We start from the raw sequence: 27,882 nt of genomic DNA on the forward strand, positions 1-27,882 counted from the left end.
GCCTGTGGAGCTTTGTTCCTTGGACTAAATTTTGTATAAAATAGGCCCTTGTTTATCAGTTTTTGCCTAGAGAGTTCCTGTGGGACTCATAGAAGATGAGCGCTGATCTTTGCATCCTGATTAACAGAAGTATAAATAAAAAAAGGCAGTTTTGAAATTGTGTTGACGTAAGCTTTCTCATGTGCGTAGTAAAGTGTCACATGTAGAATCAATGGAAATAGGCTCTTCGTTATTGAGAAGTTTGAATGCATGAAGTTTAGGAATTGATATGATTACTTAGAGCTAGGACTAAGTAAACAATGGCAGGTTTTTCTAGTGTTTATCAAGATGAAAGTTTTATGGCCATTTAGGGACAAATCAGAAAGCCTCATCTTAACATGAATTTAAGCAAGATTCTGCAATTTAGGAATAAGGAGCGGGTCACAGCTAGCATTGTTATCAGACGGTTCTGATCTTTCTGTGCTTCATTTTCATGAACACAAACGCTGAAATAGTGTCTGTATACAGTAAACGCGGTTGTATTACATAATTCTGATAGTTAATGACTTCTTCAGGTACTAATGTAACAAAGGCCAGGGAGAGGAATAGACCTCTTTGCTGTATAATAACTGAGAAGCAACTGTTCTTTTGTGTTTTGGGTTTTTTTTTCCTGGGCTATTCTGTCAGAATGCTGAATGATGAGGTAATTTGCTTTGTAATGAGAAAGAAATTCTCACACCGAGCTTTTCATTGGTGTTTTATTAATGGATCTTTAAGCTCTTCAGAAGTACATAATTTTGTGTAAACAGATAAGATGGGACTCTTCCTATGGGTCTTGGTTTCTTTGGGTTCTAATTTAGGTACATGAAGTGTAGTGCAATGAAGATCTGTGCTTTCCCCCGCCCCAGGCTTTCAAGAGGAAGAAAAGATTAGGTGTATAATTGTGATTCATAATTATCTGTGTATGCTCCAGAAGTCTTGCCTTCTGTGTAGTCACAGAGATACATTATGTATGTAGTGTGAATGATAAAATTGTTAACATCTGTTTACATACTGATAGCAGGTGAAAATAAAGCTATCAGTGTAAATGACTTAGTGTTATTAAAGCTGAATTTCTGTCTTCAGCAAATAAGTTCTGTTGGTGTTTCTCCAGTTCAATTCAAAGAATGCTCTGTTATGAATGAGCTTGGAGATTAGAAACTAGGAGTACTGGTACATCCTTCATTTAAGACGATGACACGATTGAATCAAACTTTCTCGCTCTTCTGCCTATATAAAACATATTTTTTTTGCCTAGTTTGGCAGTTCTTTGATCCAGAATCCTGCTCTGAAACATTATGAGAGAGTTTTGAAATGACAGAATGCAGTTTGGATGGCTGATACATTTTTAGTGAATTTTCACCTTAGTGGTAGTTTGGAAATCATTACAAAAATATTTGTGTTCTTGTCAAAGTGTATTGCTTTAATGTTAGTTACAGATAAAGGGTACCCATGGGGGGGAAAAAGTGTTTTGCTCTAAGAACAGTGTATGGCAATAGCTTAGCAAGTGGTCTACTTATGGTTTTAATTTCAGGTGATCATGTCAAGGGATTAGGTTATTTTCACAGATGAGTTTGAAGCAGAGGTTTGATTTTTTTTTTTTTGTAAAGTCAGACAGTGAGTTGGCTTAAGTACAGATAGGAAGCTAAATGAAATCCAGTGCAGATAACCAAACTTCAATTATTTGGTCCTTGTACTTGCTTTGGCTGAATCGTTAGTATCTTGTGAAATTCTGATGATGATGAGAATTATCCATTTTATTGAAAAACAAATTTAAATAATAAAGACCATTTAATTTGTTGAAATAATGAACGATTCAGCAAGGTAATTTTAAAACTGCGTGTTTGTAGTTCATAGTGAGTATCTCCAAAATTCTGTAACCTCTCAGGACAATGTGTTCCAGTGCTCAGTCACGCAGTTAAGCTCAGTTTGGCTGTTACTCAACACCTGATTCAGGCTCAGAAAAAGAGAAAGCCAAATATGAATTAGGCTGTGAATTTTCATTGAAGTACCTTTAGGTATAAATGCAGACCCCTCTGTGAAAGCAGAGTCTTCTAAATGTTTTCTGATTTCTTGCCTGCTCAACTGCATACTTCATTTCCTTTTGTTACTGATTTCTTACTGCTGAGGATGTCAAGTGCCACCTATGAGTAAGATTAATTTGCAAGCAGATCTGGTGATCCACACATCGATATTAGTGAAAGGCAACATTTATGATGAGTGATGTCACAAATGTTTTTCAGTCCTGCTCTTGTATGCTTTATCAAATCCATCATAAAGGCATACAAACAAAAATCAGCTGTTGTGATTATTTACATAATTATTTCTGCCTAATTAGTTCTCCACCAACTATGTCATTTCAGGCTCCAACAATTTTACTTTCAAGCTTTTTGAATAGGCAGGTTTTCAGTATGTTTATTAATTCTTCCACAGTGTCTGCAGTAACATATTATGGATTAAGCTGCCTGAAAATTAGTAAATGGATTTAAAACAAACTTCTGTTTCTTCAAAATGTAAGAATACACAGTAAAGAGAATAAACTGGTTTTATACTGTTATAATTTCTACACTCTGTGTTGGATTAATAATGAAGTTGTAATTTTATCAAAGCATCAACTATCGGTATGTTAGTTGTTCCAGACCTATTTGTTGCTTTAAAGAGTTGTAGTGTGTATGTGTATCTCCAGAATAATAAAGTGGCATTATGATATGCGGCTGCATTCTGTCCTGCTTCAAGTACTGCTGCTATTAATTCCATAGTTCAGCTCAGGACAGGAGAGAAACATTCAAACATATAATTTGTCATGGAAATTTTAATAAGCCAGTTTTAATTAAACTGTATTATCTGAGACACAAAACATTCTGATGGAAATTGTCAATTTTCAGAACAGTAAATGAGTACTCAAAGAGTTTGGAATAGCTAACAGAAAAATAAATTATTTCAAATTGTAAATTTAGTAAAGCATAAAAGAACACAGGTTGACATATATATATTCAGTCTTGAGGGTTATGAACGCTCAGAGCTTTATCATTGCGTAATGGTGTAGTTCATGGACATTTTGCACTCCGCAATGCAGATTTATCAATCTGATTTAAAGCTAACAAACAAAACAGTGTGTATTTTTCAAAAATGCAATTTTAAGAAAAATTGCTTTCATTGGAAGTAGTAAATGGATTACCAGTTTTCCTATTGTAAATTATAAATTATGTTTGACTATAATTTTTATCTAAAACCAGTGTGTGATATAAAAGCTAGCTGTAAAATCAAACAGTTAGAAATGCATCTAAAAAGACTACTGTGGACAAATTTAAAGGAAATCATACAGAGATTTATAATGAAGCCATGTTTGTGTTTTTTTAATGATGCTGTGCTGTCTTTTGAGGACAGTTCCTGTCTGTAATGAATATTAGGATCAGCATGTATAGTAGAATAAGAAACCTTGATCTATTCAGTAAAACTGAAGTTAACTGAAAAATAAGTAGATCAGATATTTAAATAAATAAAGTTTTGGTGGCTTTGCTTTCCAGACTCCTAGAGAATCCCAGGCTGATTATTTTTTACCTCCTCATTACAGTGCTAATTTATACAGTATGCTAAATACATTGATTCTTTCCCTTTAGGTTGAATATATTTATAAATGAGAGTATCTTCCACCTCTAGTCCCAGCAGGCCTTTATTTTCTTTTGTCCTTGTGTTTTTGCTCTCTATTAGGAGCTAATCCATCTGTAGCCTGATGCCAGCTGCCTCTTTCTTAAATGAATTTTTTTGTGTCAGCACAAACTTTGGAGAATCAAGCATTACATGAAAAACTCTCCCAATGGAATGCTGCTTTCACCTGTTTTCAGCTTCCTGTAGCCAGTAGCTGGAAGGACATGTCAAAAGCACTTCTATTCAGTCTTTGAAATGCTTTTGGGAAGTGTTAAGAAGTTTCTGGCAGGTATCTCCTTTTTGTTTGCATTACGCTCTTTCTTTTTCTTGAGTTATCAACGTTATCAAGTCTGTGGTCTGTTTGTTTTATTGTTTCAGACTTGTGGTTGACACCTCTTAAATTTCTTTTTTATAGTGACTATATACCCTGGAGAGGGGTCTCCTTAAGTGCTGGAGCACCAGCACATTTTTTAAATAATTATAGCTAAATTACCAATGTTCTTTCTACTGTGGCGTATTTATCGTTGATGAATGCCAAGCTGTTGGTGTTAGCTTTCATTTTCTTTGTAAATGCTGACAGTAATAGGTCTTGCCTTTGGGCAAGTGAATTTTTTGGGTGTTCAGGCACTTTATTAACTCTATTATTCAAGTTATTGATTTATCAATGTGAAATTCATAGCAGATCTTATGGCAGAAGCCATGACTTTCCCTCCATTAGATTTGGCGTCTTTAACCTTGATTTCTCTGATCTTTTTTTTTCTCATCTGTTTACATGGAAGAAACCATGAGAAAGCATGGAAGTACAATGGTAGTGGTCCTAATACGAATGTAAAGGATTTAATTCCACTGTTGATGGTAATTAGTGATTCTTCCTCTCTGACTTAATGTGGTAGCATAGTGTCATGGTAGCATTTGTATCCATTACTTGCTTAATTAAGTGAATTAATTTAGGCATTACACTGAAATGCCAGCAAACTGTAGTCATCTGGTCATATTTCAAAGTGTAAAAAATCATTGACTTACAGAAAAGATATTTTCAGTCATTACAGCTGGCTTCATAGAGCTGTACTAATACTCACTTGTATTCTGATAATGACACTACACTTGATATTCTTACTGCAGAAATCCTTATCCGTCTGGATATCTAAGGACTTTTTTTTCCTCCTTCCTGGTGGTGGTCATTGCGAAGCAAACCACAGAACTGGATGGAAACTTAAGTTGGCAGCTGTAAGGCAAACACATAAATGTAACCCTTTAAAAAAAGAAAAAGAAAGAAAAAAATACAAACAAAAAAAAACCCCAAACGATCAAAAAACCTGTGGAAGTTTCCCAGCCTCTCTTTTAACAGGAAGAAGAGATGAAAAAGTAATATTAGCAGATAACTGAAATTTGGCAACAAAAGTTAATAAAGTAATGAGGATAATGGAAGTTAATGGTCTGAATTTACCTGTATCTTAGTAGTTTAAAAGACACAAAGTTTTCTTTCGTTATTTCGTTGCATTTTAATTTTTTCTGCAGTTCTTTAGGGACATGGCACACAGAGGATTTTACTGGGTTGTATGCTGACGCATAGATTGTTAACTTTTTGTTACCAGTTACTGAACAGTGATTTATGTATTAATCTCAGGGTGATGTGTTGAAACCAATGGAACAGGATGGTGCTTTTGGAAGACACCTGTAAATTTTACACTGCAATAGCAATTCTTCAAAAATCCAAATTTAACACTTAGAAAATCTCAGAGGAATTTTGTGTAGTTGCCATCTGCAGTGGTATTAAAATGAAAATAGGAAATGGATTAAAGGGCATAAACATTCCTTTACCTAGTAACCACTAAAATATGCATTCCAAACTTCAGTAAGGATTATAGGTACAAAGGTGCCTGAATGGTGATTAGATACGGTTCTGATATTGTTGCAGTGGAGTAGTTCCTAATCTTAGTAAAGCAATAACTCTCCATATACTCAGATTTACAAACAAATTGGTTTTTGCTTCATGTGGAACTTTGGGAGATGGATATGGTATGGAAGATGGAAAAATGTTTCCAAGTAGGGTTTTGGGTGTGGATTTTTTGGGGTTTTGTTGTTGGGGTTTGGGTTTTTTTTTTTTCATTTTTCAAATAATAGTATTTACAGTAAAGTCTTGGCTTAGAATTTTCTTATGGTTATGAAAGAAACTAAAAAATGTGTGTATGTGGGAAAACAAGCTTGTGAATAAAGTAATTTCTCTCAGTTGAAGAAGTATCTTTACACTTGATAGTTCTGTGATTTTTGTTTTGGTTCAGAATAGTAGGAATGAAACCTTGTTTACAGTTTTAAAATGAGCACTCATTAAAGCTTCAATCTATATTAATGAAAACAGTCGTCATTAAGTATTCTATTATGCAACGTTTTGGTAGCTTAGATTTTTCAATAATGTTTTTTCATGAAATAATGCAGGCAAGTATGGCTTTGGTTCTCCAGAATGATTGTCTTGACTAAGTCTTTGCAATGACTTGAAGTAGTAGATTTCAAGGTGATGTTTCAGGTTACTAATGTTTTGTAACTGTGAAGGTCTGTTCTCTCTTTGGTCATCATATTCATCCATCCTACTGACATTCTTTTGTCTTACAAGACACCTGTTAATGGTATTTCTTATTTGCAGTTCAGCTTTCTTTAGATAAATAATAATAATGAAATTACAGTCTATCTCTTCAGTGTTACTTTAAAATATGTTCTAGTTTCAGTAACAATATTTTTTTTTTCTTTTTGGTGATTACTGTTGTTATTTCTCAGGTTTAAAGTATGATCTGAATGGAGAATTTGACTCCGGAAGCTTTGTCTCAAAGAATTATTTTCAAATCTGGAATGTTTGAAGGTTATTTTACTTTTTTGTTTCAGAATTTTCAGTAATTTTTAATATATTATTTTGGTTTCATATCATAAGAGGTTGTTTTGAAAGGAACCACAGATACAGTTTGTGTAATTACAGACCTTAATATTTCTTTTTCCCAGTATTTTTGGTGAGTTGTTCAACACAGTAGCCTGCTGACTCTAATGCAATTCATGTTTTTCTAAAATTTTTAGACTGTGCTCAATAATTCAGTAATGTGCCGTTATTACCTATTTAATGTATTCTTGCCATTAAACTTTCATTTCCTTTTGTACAGTTAAATGTCATTGAAGACTGAACTATACCACGTTTGTCTTGTACTAAGATGAGTGATTCAACAGTCCAATTGAAATTATAACCAAGCAAGTTAAACTTCATTTCAGTAAACTGAAAATATAGGTATTACTACTGTGTTTGCACTGGTATGAAACTATATAGGTAGATATTACTGTTTAGAAATATTGGTATTTATATATTAAGATCCATCACATTGTTGGTTTCTTGTTTCTGCCATTCTACATGAACATTATGAGCTGATAAAAGAATACAGCTTTCCTTTTATGCTACTGAGGCTTTAATGGAGAAGAGAGGATTACTTGGAAAACAAGTTTCTTGGAAGAAAATTTACGTAATATACAGATTTTGACCATACTTTTAAAAACCAATTTTTAATTTACTATTTCCGTACCTCCCATTAGTTAGAGCAGGAAAATCCAAGTGAAGTATTAGGCCTCTTTCCAATAGAAGATATTTTCACCCTTGTTACTCTTGCACGTAGCTTGTGAAATGACAGCCTTTTAAGTACGCAGCTGTATCCAAACACTGCAGAAATTTTATGAATAGAATATCCACCCAAATTCCCTTTCTTTATTCTGCAATTTGTTGAATATTTCCTGAAGAATCATTCTTTGGTTTAGTCTAATCTCAAAATAAATGGTTTAAATGATTTCTCTGTATGTACCTTTCCCCTAATTAATTTCCAGGTTTTTTGTTATTTAGCAGAGAGAGAGTGATCTCAAAGATATTAAGTAATTAGAAATGTTATACTAGGCAGAGTCTCAAATTAGGGACTCAAGTGTGGGGAAAGGTTGAAGCATGAGCTCTGCTGTATTAAGAATCAGAATCTGCATGGAAGAGAGTCATTACAAGTAAAAGCCACAGGGAGCCCAACTGCAAGATTTTTGTAGTTCAGGGAATAACTTGTGTCTTTTGTTCTTGGGTTTTGATATGTACAACACAACACTTTCATCAGCTACAATTCAGTATCAGCAGAACTAGTTTAATCATGTACTAGCTGGTTTTCGTAACAGAGATTTGGGACTTTGTGTCTTTGTGGATATAAGCGATGACAACAGAAGAAAACAGCAGACTGAAACTTACTTGCTTCCAGGCAAACTAATATTTCCCTTAGTAGCTTGTACCCTTCCTGTATTTGCAGATGAATTGTTCTAAAAATATTTTTTTTCATATAGGGGAAAAAAAGGTCACAGTTTTCTAGTTAAAAGGATTATGCCAAATTTTAATGATGACTGCTGGGAAGGAAGTCAATCTCAGTTTCATTTCTAGACTTCCATACTTCCTAATGGAAAAAAAGACTTCCGTTGTTCCATGGTGGTTTTCTTGCTAATAATTTTTCAGAGCTGTTTGTCAGTTAACTGGAGCAGGTGGGAGGATATTCCATTTTTATAAGTTCTATGGAATTACATGGTTGAGGGAGCACCCCAAATAAGCGTACCTAGTACAGGAAGCCTGAGGCATGAGCTGAGCTATGTGGCTAGGCACTAAAGAATCCACGAAGAAGACACATCTGTAATAAAAGGCAAAGAAAATTAGATGGCATACTATATAACTTTGTCATTGCTAGTTATGCACAATACAGATAAGATATGCGTACATAATACAGGGGATGTGACATCACTTGAACAGAGTGGGGCATTATAGTCAGATTCTCACAGCAAACTAAGTTTCAGTATGTCTTTTCATAGAATGTATTTTACTAAATTATTTATTACAAGAAAAATGTCCAAGATGTTTGGAAATTTGATAGTCACTAGTATAGGTTATTAATGGCAAATCTTCACCATTGGAAAGGGATCAGTTAATGGAGAAGTGTGCCAGCACCTTATGTTGATATGAACTTGCAGACATGTAAACAGTAATACATAAAAATGTCATATTTGAAAGCAGGACAGCAATAAAGTTTTTGCAGTTCTAACCTGTGTACTGACTTGACTCTGCTTATTTTTAATCTTAGATTGGATTGCATTTGAATCATTTTCCTTAACAAAACCTTACAGCTTTGCTGAGAGTGCCCGAGAGCAATATGAAAAATTGTCCAACATGCACAACAACATGACTAAATTGTATGAAAATTTGGGAGAATACTTTACCTTTGATCCCAAAGCAATAAGCATAGAAGAATTCTTTGGTGATTTGAGCAACTTCAGAACTCTGTTTATGGTGAGTAATGCCTGTAAAACTTTATACATATTCTTATTTCTTGTTTCTTCCAATTTTAATTCTTTCCTCTTCTCTCTCTTTCTCACGTTAGAGGTAAATTTATGTTTTGTCCTATGGCAGGAAATTGGATGAATGCTTCCTCAATTATTTAGATTTTGGTCACTGATATTTATCACCCTCCAGTTTGTAACTTGCAAACTCAACTGTCAATATGGTTGAGACATATGGATAATTAGAAAATAATTTTCCTTTTTTAAAAGCTTTGCCTGTTGGCTGATGCATAATAAACAGGCATGATACTGAAAAATGTGGTAAAATAAAGACTGGAATGGATGTGTCCACATTCATGTGGCTGCTGCCTTAATGATTCTGTGATGCCAAGGCTGCGACTTTCAAGATGAGCTCTGTATTGCTGACAGAACTCATCAAGTTCACTTAAATGCTTATATTAATATTTCCAGTCATCCAGTGTGGTTGGCGTCATGGTACGGCTTTTTTATGAAGGAATTTAAGAATTTAATTTTAAACAGCTAAGTTTTTTTAATGGGTTTAATGTCATCTTTCTTAGTGGCTGTCTGGAAGCCATAATTAGCTGCTCCATAGGAAGTGTACAGGGAAAACAGATGCCTAGAATGTCACATTGTGTCTGCAGAGAATATTAACATCACTTGGAAATACCACCATTTACCATACAGCTGTGGCTCACTGATCTATTGCCAGTAGCTGGTTTAATTTATCACGTAATCATAAGGACTTTCAGTTTCAGTTTGATGGAGGAATAACTACTTTAAAAATGAATTTTCCTACAAAGTTTACTGTATTAGAAAAATTTTACTACAATATATTTAACTATTATTTTTAATACACTGAAATTATTGGGTTTTTTTCCATAAGTCAATCACCAAGTCTTTTATAATTACTAAGTATGCCAACACATCTGCATGAAGACTTGTCAAGAACAGGAATAGCTGTTATGAGATACTTCAGTGCATTTACTTGTTCATAAATCCAAGGCTTACATTTTCAAATGTGGATATCTCAATTTGGAAATCTACTCTACTGCAACTACTTGAAACAGACTTCAGGCTAGCGATGTCCAAATATTGTGATGAAAGTCTGTCCTCAAGTATGTATTTAAACTGCTATGAAGGTGATAGGAGCTAGAGGGCAAATGTTTTCTACAAGGTGTATCAGAATGAAAATACTTTCAGTTGCTTACTTTTATTTTCCTTCCTTTGACTTCCTAAAGCTCTGGCTGATGGCCTGTTGCTCTTCAATGGTTATAACTGAATTTCCACGGGGAATATTTATGAGAATCATGTATTGCTATGGAGTGACCGAATAATACCAGGGGGATGGGAAGAAATGGCATTTCAAACTGTCAGTGGGTAAATGTGAGAAATTAAATATGAAGTGCAATAACTCTTCTAATAACAAAGCTGGAATATTTTCGTGGCCTTTCCAAATGAACCAAAATCAGAAAAGAAACTACTATGCGTACATCACAGTTCCAGGAACGGTTGTCATTGTTTCAGGTTTAGAATGAGTTTCTGTAAATAATTCAAGAGTAAGGTTGCTACTGAATCATATATAAAAGATCATTTTGCAGCAAAAAAGCAGTACTTAAAACTTAAAAAAATGATAGTGATGAGAATTCAACTATTGACTTTTCTCAGTGTCATGAACTTCGGACTATATGATGTAGTATTAAAGATACATGTATTCATATTATGATTTCTGTAACACTTGTTCTTTTCAATCCTTTTGCATGGGTGGAACTGATTTGGCGTTGCTACTTATGTTTATAAGGATACGAAATACAATCTAGCTGACTACATTTTATCCATGTTTGTTTATTGCTAGTTAAGGAGAGAGGGCTTCTGTGAGGTTTGTCTGTATATCTTCATACAGAGGGCGAATCTCTTGAGTTCCAAGGTATAATAGCTTTATATTTTCCACATTAATGTTGTATTCTGTAGAAATAAATGGCTATTCCGTCCTTTAGCCTTTAATATAATGGCTATATGAGGTATGATTATAATATTTAATGATTTACCTCTTTCCATTATTTTTGATAACTTAAAGAACAAAGGGGCAAATGAAAAATCTTGGATTAAAAGCACTGGTTATGAAGGAATCACCGCCAGAGTTGTGGTGCCAAAATTTCAAACGTATGGACATGTAATGCACCTTCTGATAATCTCAGTTCTGTTACCTGCAAAGACAGAATCTTGGTTGATATATGAAGTTCTTATTTTTATACTTTCTATACAATAGCCACACTATGTTGCAGGCTATCCATGTCTGAGTTCATGGAATGATGTTGGCTGGACTTCCAAAGATTGTGTAGTTCTAACTTTCTGCTCAAAGCAAGATCAAGTTAGAGCAGGTTGCAAAGAGCCTTTTTCAGCCTCTCTGGGTCCATTTTCAAGTGTTTGATCACAATTGTGGTGGGAAAATAAATAACTAGATAAAACTTCCCATGCTCCAACTTCTGCCCATCATCTCGTGTTCTACCACTGTGACTAGAACAGTGAGAAGAATGTAGTTTTGTCTTCTCTGCACCCTCCCATTACGTCCTAGACAGCAATTAGGTCTTTGCAGAGCCATCTCTTTTTACAGCTGAACAAACTAATTTCTCTCATCTTCTGCTTGTCGTGTGCTCCAGCCTCCTCAGTGACTTTGTGTCATCTGCTGGGCTCACTCTAGTGTGTCTGTATCTGCCCAGCCTGGACACACAACTCCAGATGCAGTTTTGGAAGTACCAGTAGAGTAGAAGAGTCACTTCCTTTAACCTGCCAATTACAGTTTTACATAGCCCAGTGTGCATTCAGCCTTCTCTGCTGCAAGGCCACAGTGCTGCCTCAGATTTGGCCAGTTCCCATGAGGACCTTCATTTTTCTGCAAAGCAACTTTCTAGGATTGCATTTACATTTATGTTCATGGCATTTTGGGCTAAGTAGAAGCCTTGTAATGCAAGCCTATACTATACAAAAACCCTAGAGTTTGGCTTGGGGGAGGGTTGCTTTTCTTGTCTTTTTGATTTTTTGTGTATATTGAGCTTGGTTTGTTTTTTTTTAATCTGTCTGAATTTCATAAAAAACTATTTGGGACAATAGCCTGTCTAGTTTAGATTTCAGTGCATCTCTGATGCCTGTACTTCAGAGATGATTCTTAGATGATGATGAAAGATGATTAACTGTCCTAAATAATTTTTCCAAATATTTGCTAATTTACCTGATTTAAATGAGGTCCTGTTTTAGGGACATTTAGTGAAACACATTATTCATATACTTCCCAATCTAGATTGTTCAAGTGGCATATTTGGTGCCAGAAGAATTTTAATTTGAATTGAGAATAAATTTTTATTCAGTATGAACTCACTTCATTTGTACTTTCAACAAAGGTCCAGAAGCTGTCAAAGTTTAGGATGGTTCTAACTTCATTTTGAAGCACTGAAATAGCTATAACAATCAGAGTAGTGAAGGTATTGAGACTGCTTGTGCAAACTACTGTTAATTTCTAGTTACACATAATCCTCTGGCTAATGCTGTATATATGTATGTATCTTAGTTCTGCAAATACTTTTTAATGGATATGGAACTGAGGTGTTAATTGTATAAACTACCCATATCATTTATACTGAGCAATATTATCTAGGTCTTATTTGCCAGAATCTCCTTTACCTTGCTCTTTACATGTTATTGCACAACTACCTGCATTTTTCTGAGTCCTAGACAGTGCTTAAAGCATACAGCAGACTTGCTTTGATTTAATTATTATTATTGCTATTGTTGTTGTTATTACTTAGTAGCAGGGGAAGAGGCTGTTGTGAATGTGTTTGGCACAGTTAAAACACCCTCTGTAGTTGAACCCTGTCCTTCTGCTATATTTGATCTTGAGCACATAGGCTTTGTATATTTTCAGCAGATTGTAACTACTCTGCTTTTTTCAAATGTAATCTGTCTTTTGTATTTCATTTATATACTAAATCAGTTTTAATGGACTTTCCTTCTTTTCAAAGTTTTGATACAATGAGAAGCTATGGACAAATCAAGAGTAAGCCCTCGTTCCACTTGGCAGTATGTAGTCGTGAGCTAGTGGTCACTCGTTACGGTGGATCACAGTAACCTCACATGTACATTCTTATAATCCTTGGTACGAGATTGTCATGTTCTGATAACATCTGATCAAAACCATTCATCTTGTGGTGAAAATACACTCAACAAATTAATGCATTGCAAGACATTAACGTCTCATTACCTGATTGACATAAACCGTCTTCTGTGTTAAGGGGAAATGATTATAGATTAAAACTTCTGTTACTGCTGGCAAAAGTCACAATCCACCAGGTGTCTCAGGGACTGGGGGCCTTTCTGCTGTTAAAGTTTCTACAAACCTGTGTATGGTCAGTTCTTAGCATATTCATATGATATTTACATTTTACCTAATAATAACAAACTGCAATAAAATGCTTTTCTAGGGTGGAAAATTATCCCAAACACTAAGTCTCTGTAAATTAATCTAGTTTATCAAAACTGTCAAATTCTGTATTCTGGCTTGGAATATTAAACTTGCATTCCAAATAGAAAAGACAGACCACAAATAGCCTTTCTGAATTTCCAGAAAAGTAGGGCTGATTTCTTGCATTGCTTTATAATTTTATAAAGTGGACAAAATAATTCGCTAGGATACTGTTCCTATGCTGCATGTTGGTCTAAATAGTTAATATCTGTCTGATGCTATGGCCTTTAAAATTTTAATCTGTCCTTTTATCTTCTAAGCCTTTTTTTAAAAAAAGTTATTTAATAAGGAAATTAACTTGGACCATATGTATGATGCATACTAATTTAAATAGTGATGCTTCAGTGTAAAAGAAGTGAAATCTGAGGCTTACGTAGTTTAAGGAGGCACTTTCTTTTCCTTACCGTCAGCCGATTCACTTTTTCAGATATATACAGCAGTACTGGTAGTAATTGTAACTGGGTCTTTTGAGAGTTTCGTGTCTTATTTTATCCACTAGAGCAGAACCTTGTAGAATTTAGTGGCATAAAAATTCTTGTTTAGGGATTTAAGTTTTTCCAGACACTTGAGGAAGGCCTAGGGCGAGCATTAAAAGTCCACAATAGGCTTTATTTTTCTCTATAAGGAAAACATTACTAAAAAAAAAATCTAAGGTTTTCTGCAACATTTTGATGCTTGTGAGAAGTTTCCCAAAAGGAAAAGGGCACTGAAACTCATTTAACCTGTGGAATTTACCATAAAAAAAGTCATAACTACTGATAAGAATTCAGGAGCAATCAGAAAAGACCAAAGATATACAGTAGCTCCAAATATTCCATAGAGCATGCATGTTTATTAAATTTGTCCAGTTGAGACTATGGTAATGCCTGCATGCTTTCTCCAAGTGGTCCCATTAACTTTTTTTAGTATTTTGGTAAATGACTGAGTATAATTCCAGATATTTTTTAAATACTGATGACTTGTTTCTTCCTGTTTGTTGTTCTCCTATGTTATTTCTAATGCCTCTCTATGGCTAAAGCTTGTTTCTTCTGCTGCTAGCAATTTTAACTGAGAAGTTCAGAAGTTCTTCAGATTGCCACTTCTGGTTTTGTTGTTAACATTTCTGTTATGAACATTTATGACAAGACAAACTGTAGAATCATAAGGTAATTTAGGTTGGAGGGAGATGCTAATAGGGTCATTGAGTTTGACATCCTGCTCAAAGTAGGGCTAGCATAGAAGGTAGTTCAAGCTGCACGGGACCTTGTCCGACTGAATTTTGAGTATCTCCATGAATGGAGATACCACAACTGTGGGAGACTATTGAAGGCATTGCTAAAGCCAAAGTAAACAACATCTCTTGACTTCCCCTCATCTACAGAGCCATTCATCCAATTAGAGAAGGCAGTTGGGTTGGTCAGACACAGTTTACTTTTGATAAGTCCAACGTGGCTGTTTCAGTCACCTTCTTGTCCTTTATGCACCTGGAAATGGCTTCCAGAAGGAATTGCTCTGTGATCTTCCTGAAAACAGAAGCAATCAATGGCTGACTAGTGTGTAGTTCACCAAACTTTCCTCACTCTTTTGAAGATGAGTATAATATTTGCCTCTTCCAGGCAAATCCCTTGAGTCCCACAACTTTTGATGCAACAGAGGCCTTGCAATGACATCAATCAGTTGCCCAAACTGCTTGTGAGACACTGATGGTAAAGGTTGAGGTGGAGGTGGCACAGAATACCTCATCCTCTTCTTCGATATTAGGTTCCGTACTCCATTCAGCACCAGACCTAAATTTTCCTCAGTCTTCCTTTATCTGTCCTGTAACTGTAAAAGCCCTTGATATTGCTTTTCACATCCCTTGCCAGTTTTATCTCCATCTGAGCTTTGACTTACTTAATTAGTCACGTGTGTCCTGTCCCCCTCCCCGGGCAGTATTCCTCCTGGATAGTACAGCTGTCCTTCCACTTCTCTATGATCCTGTTTCATGTCAGAGCTTTGTCAGGATTTCCCTGTTCAGCCCTGCTGGCCCCTCCCCCACCTCCTCAGCCTCCCACATGGCAGGACGGGTGGCTCTTGTGCTTTAGGAAGGGTTCCTTCAAAGGTCAGTTACCAACAATGAATGCTTTACATACACAGCATGTTTTAATTGATAGTATGGTGTATATAGTTCAAGGTAATTGGCCTTTGTGAGCACTTAGAATTCAAGACAGCCCTTCAGGAAATCTTGACTCATCTTCTGTTACCTTTGTACAACAGCTATTACTTGTATTTCTTTGCTTAACCTGTGATTCTGCATGTGATTCCATTATGTAAAAGCAAGAACACTGACTAAATAGGTTGATTGTAATGACAGTATTTCTTTTTCATTTGCAACTAAAGATAAGAATATGTTATGTTACAGAATCATGCAATTCAGCTAGTGTATTTGAAAAAGGTGGAATATATGTGCATGTTTTTAAAGATTAATCTAGAAGAATTAAATCAGAAATATATTCTGAATGGTGCATCCCCAGGTCACGAGAGAAAGTTCTCTGTGTGTTTGTATGTGTATGTATACATACATATATATATATATACACACAAGAATGTCTGGAGCTTGATATGTGTTTGCCTTGTAATGCTCATATCAGGCTATTTTAATGCTAAGAAGACAGCTGGTCTTCTGAAAACTCATGTTAAAGACTTTTGATAATCATTAGAGGAAGTGCCATGTATTGAAATGAAAATAATGCCCATTTTTTTGTTACTTGAAATAAATCTATGCATGCTTCATCTTTTCTAATTGCTTGCCTTTTGCAAGTTGGACAGAAGCAGCATCTAATAAATGCATCCCCACATGGTCTAAGCCTTCAGAAGTTGTTAGGCTGAACGACAAGATGTAGAGTATATGAAAAAATAATTTTCTGGAACAATTTACTTTTTTTCATCTTTCATTCTTCTGATCAAAGTATACCAGCCATACAGTGATATTCCTTTGGGTCCAGTAGTTTCTCTTCAAGTTATTTTCCAACAAAATTTTCCATATAACTAGGTGGTTGTTCTGTTATCCCTAAACAACAGGAGGAAGGGAATTATAAGTAAGCAGTGTGGGCTGATACAGTATCTGACCTTTCTCAGTTTCTTTGTGAGACATATTGATTGCCGTTGGAACACTGACTTTACTTTTCCAAGCAATAGACAATTACCCCAGAATTGTCTTGTTTGTGGATGTTTTTTTTGTCTGTTGTTTTATGTCTTTGAAATTGTCCAGATACAAAGTATCCAGGCCAGTAGCTAATTAATCTTTTGTACTTAGTTTTTATCAACATCTGTTTAGCTTCATGTAAGAGAGAATAAGTATTTTTGCAGCTGTCTGTGATGTTTGGAGGAAAAAAAAAAAAAAGCACTGCTTAGTTAGGAACTCACAGTCTGAGTGACACAGTTATAACTGCCTTCGTGTGACTGCAAATAGCCAAATAAACTTACAGCACCTCAGGCCAGTCATCTAACCAAATATTCCATGTGAGCCATTTAAGTTTATGGAGCTGCAATATAAGTGAATCAACATAGAGATACAGATAGAAGAAACAGAGTTTGTTTTTTTATTATTCTATATCTGCTCCTATTTTATCCCCAGCCTTGTCTAACTTATTTTTGCAGAAAGCATAATTAGAGCCAAGGATATAGTGAGACAATGAAATAAACTTTGCGTCAATTTACCCTCTACCGCTTACAATTAGAAATCTTGTCCTTCATGGTCCCCTCGTGGCTGTACTGCTTCTTGCTCAGTCATTTTTTTGTTTGGTGGGGTTTGTTGGGGTTTTTTGGTTGGTTTTTTTTTTTTGGAGGTTTTGGGTTGGTTTGTTGTTGTTTGTTTTGGGTTTTGTTTTGGTTTGGTTTTTTTGGTCCTAAGATTAGGTAGAATCCTTTTAGAAAGGTAGAAACCTTTGAAGTCAGCTTTTAACTAGATTTTTCCTGGTACTTGTGTCACCTCTGTCTATGTTTACTACTTAAATATGGCTTGATAACCTCATTGTATTATATTTAGGACGATTTTGAAGAAGGAATGTTTTTTAGATTTTATTGATTTACCCCTTTCTTCCATTGAAAGTAAACACAAATTTCTGTTGTCCTGGAGGACAATTGCAACCTCATATATTTTAGTTCGATATAGTTTCATGCTCTTACCAGATAATGATTAATCAGTTGCTGGAAGCAAGATGTCAGTTTCTTCTTTTCTGTTTTGGTTCTTCACTTTAACCTACTGTCTGAGTTTATATCAAATGATCTGAAATATTTTTAATCTGCCACTCTCTGAATGTTTGTTTCTGTTGGTGCTAGAGTATTTAAAAATATCCACCAAATCTGTCATGCCTACATCTGCAAATGAACATACATTTCCTTTTAATCAGATCATGTGCTTTATGGAAGTTGTATGAAATATATATTTTAGTATTAGATAGGAAATATGCTTTTTTATATGGTTCTTAAATGTTTCAGATTTTGTTTGCTCTATGGGCTCCCCCTTCAATGCAGATAGTCTTAAAGGTGAATTTTGACTCTAAAAAACCAATGTTGTAATAAAGCCTATAAGAATAGTTGGATAAAACGTGAAGCAGTAACAGGTATTTATGGGAATAGTTGTAATGAAATGCAGAAAAGCTTTTGCCTTCAGTGAAGTGATATTTTTTAATATCTGGTAGACAGTTTTATCAGTGGTGACTGCTTTCCTCACATTTGTGTAAATGCAGTTTTTTGAATAAGGAATTAAAGATTTAGACTACATTATAAATGTACTTAGGGAAAAAGTTGTATTCTAGTATAAGTAAATATTTAAGCAGATGTGAGTAACTCATCAACTGACGCTATGAGAGATAGGTTCTTGTAAAAGTCCTATGAAATAAACTGCCCTTTTGTATCAACACTGACCGTTGACTGATGGTTACTGTGTGGCTGGGATCTTTTACAGTAATCCTGTAATACAAGATCTGGAAAGTGAAATTCTCCCCAAAATAAGATGTATTAAATGATCATTAAACTAAACATTTTTTATTGGGTGACCACTACCCTGGTTTTTCAAGGTTTTATAAGATTGATGCCCTGTACCAAACAGGAAACAAAACATCTGTTATGTTGCCTTCATAAGAAAAACCTTTCAATGCAGCATCTTGAGTATAAATGTACCTGTAAGATTCTTTCTTTCTAATATAATATTTATTTGCTTGTAACTTACTTCAAAATAAATTTCAAGCTCTGTGACCCAGGGACGTTTTTTCTGTGGCTTTTTTTGAAATGTCCCTTGAATACAGCAGTTCATTGGCTATAATAACATAAATCAATGAAAATACAATACATAAATTACTATGTAATAAATATATGATTTACTATGAAATACAATACATAGTCAATCTAAATTCCCAGCTTTCGAACTCATATATTGAGTTTGTAATTCAGGAGTGGTTTAAAAGAAAAGCTCTATTTATTCATTGTTCTCCCTGGTTATTTGTCTGGGAATACAGTTTCTCCCTTCTGCCTAAAATGTAACAGTTCTTTAACGTAGTCTGAAAGATCACAATTTCTAGCTAGCAGGAAACTATGAAAAAACAAAGAATAATGAGCAGGAAGTATTTTCTCCACCGAAATTTCCCAAGAGGTAATATAAGAAGTGAAACATTGTCCTTATTAACAAGCGGTATATAGCAAGCCCTTCCTCCCCCCCGCCCCCAAAAAACACACAAAGACGCTTTTGTAAACTGCCTAAATTCTCATCTGAGTGTATACATCAAGCTAGTGCTGAGAAAGATTTTTTTTTTTTTTTTTTAAATCAAGGTATTGATCAAATCAGGAATTAGGTGTAGGCTGGGAAAGTAATGGGATCAGAAGCAAAAGAATTCACACAGGAGCAGTAACTCATCAACTTTATTAACAAGCTGTTAGTACTGCTAGATAAGCAGCTGCTTTATTCATGATCTAAAAGGTAAGGATGACATTTCTCTTGGAAGATATCCAAAAGATGTAAAATAAATAATAATAAAATAAATTAAACTAAATTACAGTACACTGTATTTGCAAGCTCTTAAAGGTAGGCAAGTGTAGAAATAACAGGGAACATGGCTGGGTTGGGATTTGTTTCCAAGTTTGACTGTTGAAGGACTTAAGATGTGGATCTAACCCAGATGTTGGAAACCTCTTGTACACCAGTAGAGTTTATTACCTGCTCTAAGTGACTCCCTTTGGCAAGATTCTAAGTCTAAAAGAGGCCCATCCACAGAAGATACTTACAGGCTACAGATGATTACATCTGCATCTGACGTATGTCTAAATAGCTATAATAAGTTAGAAGAAATCTGCCTTCTCTCTAACATCTTCACAAAAGTGTTTCATCATTCTGTTTGTTCATATATCATATTAAGATAATTTGATAATTTGAATCCATGTTTGTCTTAATTGTGATTTCATATTGATCGCTGCATTACTGCATCTTCAGTTAGTTTGCTGATGTTGTAGTAAATTATAGCTCATTCACTTCCTTAAGTTCATATTTGCTTGCTTATCACGTTTAGGAAAAGCAAGCTAATAGAATTGGATTATCCTGTCAAAATATAATATGAAGCATGAAGTGGAAGGTGTAAGAAACCTTAAGAAAAAAATTGCAGAGGAATAAGCATATCCCTTCAATGCTGGGTTTTTTTCATATTTATTATTTCTTTGGAGGGTAATGCCACACAACCTCTAGAACACTTTCTTCTGATAGTCCACCAGCCCTGTCTTGAAACTCTTTCAAAGCCAGGCAGTTTTATTTTGTTATTTAAATACTTAATATTAATATACACTGCATTGTGTGTAAATCTCACAGCATCTATTAAAATTTATTGAGAACTTCTAGCCAGAAACTTCAAAACCTTTCACAAATCACAGAATGGTAGGGGTTGGAAGGGACCTCTGGAGATTATCTTGTCCAACCCCCCTGCTTGAGCTGGCATACCTCAAGCAGGGGGCACAGGATCGCACCCAGAAACTTATTTACTCATCCATGCAGGTCTCCTGGCTGCTTTGCTTGACTTCTTCCTCACAGTGATACACCAATATTGAGCCTGGAGGAAGTGGTACCTGAATATTGACCAGCTCACTTGGACTCCCTACCTTCTAGAGCCCTAACCCATGGAATTCCTCCAAGCAGGTCTTTGAAGAGGCCAAAGTTGGATCTCCTGAATTCAGGGCTATAATCGTACCTGTCACCCTGCTTCTACCACACAGGATCCTGAACACCACCATCTTGGGGTCGCTGCAGCCCAGGCTATCCTCAACCCTCACATCCTCAACTAGACTGTCTGTCTTTGTTAGCATAATGTCCAGCAGCACATCTCACCTCGTTGGCTTCTCCACCACCTGTGGCAAAAAGTTAGCCTCAGTGCTCTGCAGGGACCCCCTGGATTGCATGTGCCTCGCTGTGTTGCTTTCCCAGCAAATATCAGGGTGGTTGGAGTCCCCCATGAGAACCAGGGCCTGTGATTGTGAGGCTACTTCCAGCTGTCTGTAGAAGGCCTCATTGACTTCCTCCTCCTGACCAGGTGGCCTGTGGCAATCGCCCACAACAGTGTCACCTGTATTTTCCTGCCCCTTGATTTTTACCCATAAGATCTTGACTTGTTCTTCCTCCACCGCTTGGCAGAGCTCGATGCATTTCAGGTGCTCCCTCACATAAAGAGCAACTCCCCCACCGTGCCTTGCTGACCTGTTTTTCCCTAAAATGTACGTAGCCATCCATGATAGTATTCCATTTACATAAGCTGTCCCACCATGCCTCTGTATTTGCAATGAGATCATGGCCCTGTGACTGCACTCAGATCTCTAGATCCTCCTGTTCATTCCCGACACCGTGTGTGTTGGTGTACAGGCATTTCAGAGAGGTACTTGAGCATGCAGGTTTCCCTGGAGGGGTGCATGCAGACCCACTACAGCCATGCACACCCTTGAGGCAGTTGGTCATCTGATTGTCATCTTGTGAGGCAGCTAAGGCACCTTTGTTGCTGCGCTGGTTGGCCTGGCTTATTCACCGATTGGATGTGATGGCATTAGCGTTGCCACTTTGGACCCCGCCCCCTGAGTCCTTCAGCTTAAACACATCATAGTCAAGGTCATGATGTTTAAAAAAACAAAATCACATTTTCTACTGGATTTAGGCTTTTGTAGGAACAGATTTTACAGATCTACCTTGAAAGGAGTGAATTTTTCTTAAAGAATTTAAAGGGTTGTGCTTGCATGATCATGCAAGGCTTCAAATGCCGACCTATTGATTTGTCTTTTCCTTGATGCAGAAAGATCACTTTTTGAATAAAACAGTCATCCACTATGAGGATATGCTGGTGGTTTCTGTGCTCAGATTGTACCCAAACAATTGACATTTGTTTTTCTGGGTTTTTTATAAAGTTTTTTTGACAATAAGACAGTTTTGTTAGCATGTAATAGGCATTTCAGTTCTCTGTCTCTTTCAGGAATAACCTGAATTAGACATGTATGTTTATTCTGGTATGCAAATATTGATTTAAAGGAGCTATTAAAACAGTCCTAAACCTGTCCACTTGAGGACTAGTTAGTAATTATTCAAACATATACTGTTAAGTAATTAAGAGATACAAACAGTTTTTCATTGATAGCCTTAAACTTGATTCAGTAAACACTGAAAACCTCTTCTACTTTACACTGCTAGACAGTTTTAAGTGTTTTTGCAACACATCTGATAAGCCAGCAGCAAAACCCTTGTCCCTACCTGAATATACAGCACCAGCTATGCTTGCCAAAGATCTGTAATGGCATGCCAAAGACATTTCATGTCAGATGTAATGGCCCTGATGCGTGAACCATGGGGCAGTGTCCCAAACATAATCTTTTCTACTTAGTGTTTCATGCCCACCCATCAGGAAATTCAATTTGTCTGCTCTTGTTTAATACCAGCTCATTGCATCTCTTTTCCATTATTTTTGTAAAGATAACAAATGTATTTGAGTATGTTATTCTCCAAGGAATACTTATGAAAGATCCTTCTTTTACATGTAAACTGATTGCTCAATCTCCTGTATTTTAATTCTCTCTGTTTCTGTAGATTAACTTCCAGTTAATCTGAGTTTGTTGTTCCTAATGAGTTATGACTGAAAAAGATTTTTTTTCTGCTGGAGCTTCACATATTTTGCAGTTGCAAGGCAAACTTAGGGAGGGCCTGAGGGATCACAGGCAGCCTTCATTATTGGTGCATGACCACTTTGTAGCCAACTGCATCTGTAATATCCAAGGAGATTTGTGCATTACAGTTTGTTTGTTTTGTTCTTGGTTTTAATAATTTACCTTTGAGAGTCTATTTACATATATGTTGGTGTGTGAATATCTGTTTGTCTGTCAAAGTTTAAGATACGTATGGAATGCAAGAGATGTATTAATTTTTTATTTGCTTCTTAAGGAAACCAAGCTATAAACTGGCGGTCCTGAGTACAAGAGCCTTACTTCAGTGAATCTTAATAAACTCAAGGGGGAACATCAAGCTCAGTGCCCCTCCAGCTAGCTCCCTTAACAAGAGATAATACTGTTTGCCGAATCTATTTCTCTTCTAGGAGAGACAATAATTTGGTCTTGCTTTTATTAAAAAGAAGTCAAAACCACATTCAACGTTTCTCAAACTTTTAACTTGCAGCTGAATTAGCAAAACTGCGTGCTGTTACACACAAACCAAAAATACAGAGGGTCATAAATAGCACATCAGAGAAAGGGGTTGTATACATTAAAATATTTCTGTCGAGATTCACTTGAGAATGATTTGAGGTTTTGCATGCACTTACATGTTTTGAAAAGACAGTATCTAGATGAATAAGTTTCAAAATATTTTCCAAAGCTGTTGGGAAGGCATTTATTCTTAACTGTGGATTGCTTCTTTCTTTCTTGCTTTGTGACATTCATCTGATTTGAAGCTGTTATATTTGTTTATTTTTATCCTTTAATTAGGGAATAAATATAGTTGTGTAGTGTATACCTATGAACACTAATAAGTACTTTGTCACTGTTGAGCTACATTGCTGATCTCCGGCCCCCCCGCCCCCTTAAAAAGCAATGCCAATTACAGATCTATTTCTATTTTCTTCAGTATTCAAACTGATCTCTACATTTTCGCTATTGGGTAATTTAGCCTACACAGAAAGGATACTTATAGTGGCATTCGATACTTGAAAATAACCCGATAACCTGAAAGAGCACAATTCTGTATTAAAAGAAGTCCACTGAAACTCAGGAGTTTGGAAGAGAATAGGTATGGAGGAGTGTAAAGGTATGCCAAAGGGAAGAGAGGTAAAAGCATGAGATGATGTCCAGATTTCTTTTCACTTAAGGCTTAACTTTAGATTAGTGGGGCCCAAATAACACCGTGGTAAGGCAGGCGCAGAATCATGTTGCCTTTGTATTAGAAATTGTTAGGCTCTTCCACAGTCTAGAAAGTGAGGAAATAGTAAATAATGAAGTAATTGAAGCCACATGAGAGAGAAAAATAACCCTTTGCCATAAAACTGTAGGAAAGGAAACTTAAAGCATTGGTGGTATAATTCAGCCAGAGAAAATGCTGTAGAAACCACTATACACCTGAGGCAAAATTCTCTTTAACTTTATTTACAGTCATCTTCAATCAGCTGTGAAAAACCATGATCAAATTTGTTAGCAGTATTAATTCAAATATAACATATGTTTATAAATACAGATTATTTATTTTGCTTTCAGCACATAACTTGAAAACATCTGGGAGTATGTTCTTGCAAATTATTTATTTCAGGCTTTCATCCAGCTCTGACTAAATGTACAGTAGTAAATGACAACAAATATGACACGGTTAAGAGTGAGACTGCTTGATGGAGAGTAGTAACAAACAAGTGCTTTCCAGGTGGCTTGGTTCTGAGATACTTTATGAAGGAAAGGGATTGCATGCACCAAATGATGGTGATGATTCAAATAGATAATCCTTGTTTGTTTGTTTCACAAAACTCATTTTGAATTGGTATGTAGATAAAAAGAAGATATGTTACATTTCAAGGAATGTGGCATAAAACTATTTGGGTGGATATGAGGTTCAAGAGAATTGGGGATGGCAGGAAAGAATCCACTAAATGCTAATCAGAAATACTAGAGCTGTTAGCAAGTAGTTACTGTACCGGAGTACTACAGAAAAGCTGAGAGTGGATAAGACGCTCATTTTTCTCTAGAGTAACCCTTTTATGTTGTTATGAAGTTGTATGTGTGCAGTGCTGCATTGCACTGTTAGTTCTGAATGGCCGATTTAGGGATCAAGAGCCCCAAAGGCATGTTTGTGTGATGCCTGGGGTTTCTCTCTCCTGCCTTGCAGAGTGCCCAGTTTGACCACTACAGAAAGTACTGGGTGTTAATGCCCCTTTGCTGCAACCTATACCTGTTGTAGCAACAGGTTGTTTTGAAAAAGCTCAGGTATTGCAGGTTAGCACCCACTGGATTTTTACTCGCTGTCCCTCACTCTCCCTTTATAGTCTCTAGAAATAGTGTATATGTGAAGATACTCTAAAAGCGTTTACATTCTGGAGGAAAATAAAATACTAGGAAATATGTGCATCTTGAAGAAATAATGGACAGGCCCATCTGACGTCTTTGTGCTTCCTGTGCTGCATGTGTTGGAATGGTGGGTTTTGTTTATTTATGTTTGTATGTAGATATGCATGTATATGAAGGGATGCTGTAGATGATGATAGGCACTCTCACACACAGTTACGAGTATTTTGTTGTCTTACTGTTCTTCAGGAAGATTAAACTTTTATTTTAAATGGCTTTTGTTTGAATCATCATTGGTAGGCGGCATATTTTATGAACTGCAATCTATATTTTCATATAATCTCCTGTCAGCTAAGACTTCTGGAGTCTTGCTCAAAGTGAATTTCCAGGTACAATAAGTTTAGAACTTGTTTAGTTCAGTCTACTGTAGTCATCCCGTTAGAAAAAGTGACAGAATCTATGATCTAATCATAGTATGTCAATGGCTAGTGGGCTGCTAGTCCTGTCATGACATTTCTTATTTGCTTTCTCTCATAAGATCGTGGGCATTTACTTTCATTACAGCCTGTGAAGTTGCAGAAAAATGAAATCTGTGTCAGGTGTGATTGAATGTGCAGAGACAGAACTGTCCAAAACCAAAAAGAATAAAACATTGATTTTCTCCTTTAATTCTCTTTTGTCTTTTCTGAAAGAAAAGGTGTTTCTCAGTGTGATCAGTTATGTGATGGAACAGAAAATGCAGTTCTCGGTCCAATTTTTAAGTGCATCCACAAGTAACATCACCAGTAACTGTGGTATGCGGTATCTCTGCAAAACAGTATCAGCTGTTACAGAAGGGGCTATATGTAGTATTTTATCTCAATAAACTCCTGAAAAGGCATATGCACACTGAAATATGCTGTCCCTTGCTTGAGTGAATATTCTGTACTTGGAGGCATTTGGGGAGTCTTGGATTACCAAATGCTGATATAATTTGTATAAATCTTAATACTTAAAAGTGCTTTAGATGGGATTTTCTTCTGGAAGGCACAGTCATCCGTAGTTTCTTCCTAGCATGTACACAGGAAGGTGAATAGTCATCTTCATTTATAAACATTTGAAATGTCATTTCTGAGGAGTATGTTCAACTGTGTAATATGAGTCAGCACCAGATTTCTTAAGGTAATTTTACTTGTGGAGTAAGTGATATATTGTCTTGGGTATTTACAAAGACATCCAGAAAAAAAAAAAATCTTCCTTTATGAACATACATGATTTTCCTAGTTTTTAAGGCATGATTAAGTTGTATAGGAAATAAAGTAAATGTTGACATGGAAACCATTTATCTTATGCCCTGTGCTTAGTAAGTATTGACTGTTCAGCTTTTTAAGCTGGAATATCGTTAATGAGCATGTTCTGTGTTAATTCTGGACTTTTTTGGATGTAGTATCTTCTTTACTGTTATAACTACTTGTTAGACATCATGTATTGGGACTCTCAAAATCACCTGAAGCCCAGACCTACAGTACTTGTAGGTAGAGGATGTTAGTATACTGTGAATCGGAGAGGAAAGGGAGCAATAAATTTGTAGCGGTTGTGAATATAAATAAGAAAATTATCCCCAACATTTATCATGTCTGTCTGTGACATTAGGTGACATTCCATCATGATGGATTTCAGTGAATTTCTTCATGATAAATGAATCTAAGGAAAGGCGAAACTAAGGAGAAATTTAGGATCTTGGGGAACAGCTTAAGGGAATTAAAATAGTTCTCCTCTTTGAGAGTGCAAGCAATGTAATAGGAGTTACGGAAGTATTTGAGCAAAGCAGTGGTGAGTAAGTGTAATGGTGTACGTGTCCAGGTGCTGGCAGCAGGCCCGCGGGGGCCGCCTCTGTGAGGAGAGGCCGGGGCTGCCCCTTGCCAACACTCCCGCTGGTGCTGGATGGCTCCACAGCAGCCCCACCGTAGGGCACAGCCAAGCCCAGCAGCGGCACTGGTGGTGCCTGTGTAAAAACCTGTTTGAGAAAGGGCAAAATGTTGCATGGCAGTGAGGAGTGAGGGGAAAAAGTGTGAGAAACAGCCCTGTGAGCACCAGGGCCAGAGGAGGGAGGGCCGGAGGCACACCAGGTGCCAGAGCAGGGATTCTCCTGCAGCCCATGGAGAAGGCCTGTGTTGGAGCAGATTTAGCCCAAGGGACTGTAGCCTGCAGGGAGGACCCATGCTGGAGCAGGTGAAAAGTGTGAGGGGGAAGGAGTGGCAGAGAGGAACTTTTATGGACTGACTGCAACCCCCCATTACCCCCCCATCTCTGCTGCATCCCCCGGCGGGTATGTGGGGTCACAGGGGAGTTGGGAGTGAAGGAGTGATGTTAAGCCTGAGAAGAACGATGCGGGCGGGGGGGAGAGGTGTTTTCTCTTTTTGATTCTCACCATCCAACTCTATCTTAATTGGCAATACATTAATTTAATCTTCCTCGAGTGTTTTGCCCATGACAGTATTGGTGAGCGGTCTCCCCATCTTTGTCTCAAACCCTGAGCTTGTCATCTTATTCCCACCCCATCCTATTGAGGAGGGTGAGTGAGAGAGTGGCTAGTGGGGGTCTGGCAGCCACCACAGCAAGAAGTTGAGATTAACCTCCTTTAGAAAAGGAGGATATCCTCTTGACCGGGTGGGAGCAAGATCATGAGAAGTGGTTACTTGTTTTGTTTTTGTTTGGTTAGTTTTGGTTTGGTTGTTTGGGTTTTGTTTTGTTTTTTAATCCAGGGGTGTTCTCTTACATTTGTAGTTTTTACTTTGGTAGTTTTTGTAACCTGTTGACTCAGATTTGACTTAGATTTGGAGTTTTAATCTATAAATTCAACTGTTTTCCATTAC

At 36.4% G+C, this 27,882-nt stretch overlaps 1 protein-coding gene across 10 annotated transcripts in view; it reads left to right on the top strand.

The window, feature by feature from the left end:
• Positions 1-27,882, top strand: part of DIAPH2 (diaphanous related formin 2) — a 250,096-nt gene that overhangs the window by 143,791 nt on the left and 78,423 nt on the right. For all 10 annotated transcript variants that reach the window (XM_075106689.1, XM_075106684.1, XM_075106687.1 and 7 more), the window contains one exon: positions 8,830-8,995. In XM_075106689.1, coding sequence (XP_074962790.1) covers positions 8,830-8,995 — 166 coding nt within the window. The remainder of the gene's footprint in view (positions 1-8,829; positions 8,996-27,882) is intronic.

The sequence above is a fragment of the Phalacrocorax aristotelis genome, chromosome 11 (assembly GCF_949628215.1).
Source record: "Phalacrocorax aristotelis chromosome 11, bGulAri2.1, whole genome shotgun sequence".
Classification (NCBI taxonomy): Eukaryota; Metazoa; Chordata; class Aves; order Suliformes; family Phalacrocoracidae; genus Phalacrocorax; species Phalacrocorax aristotelis.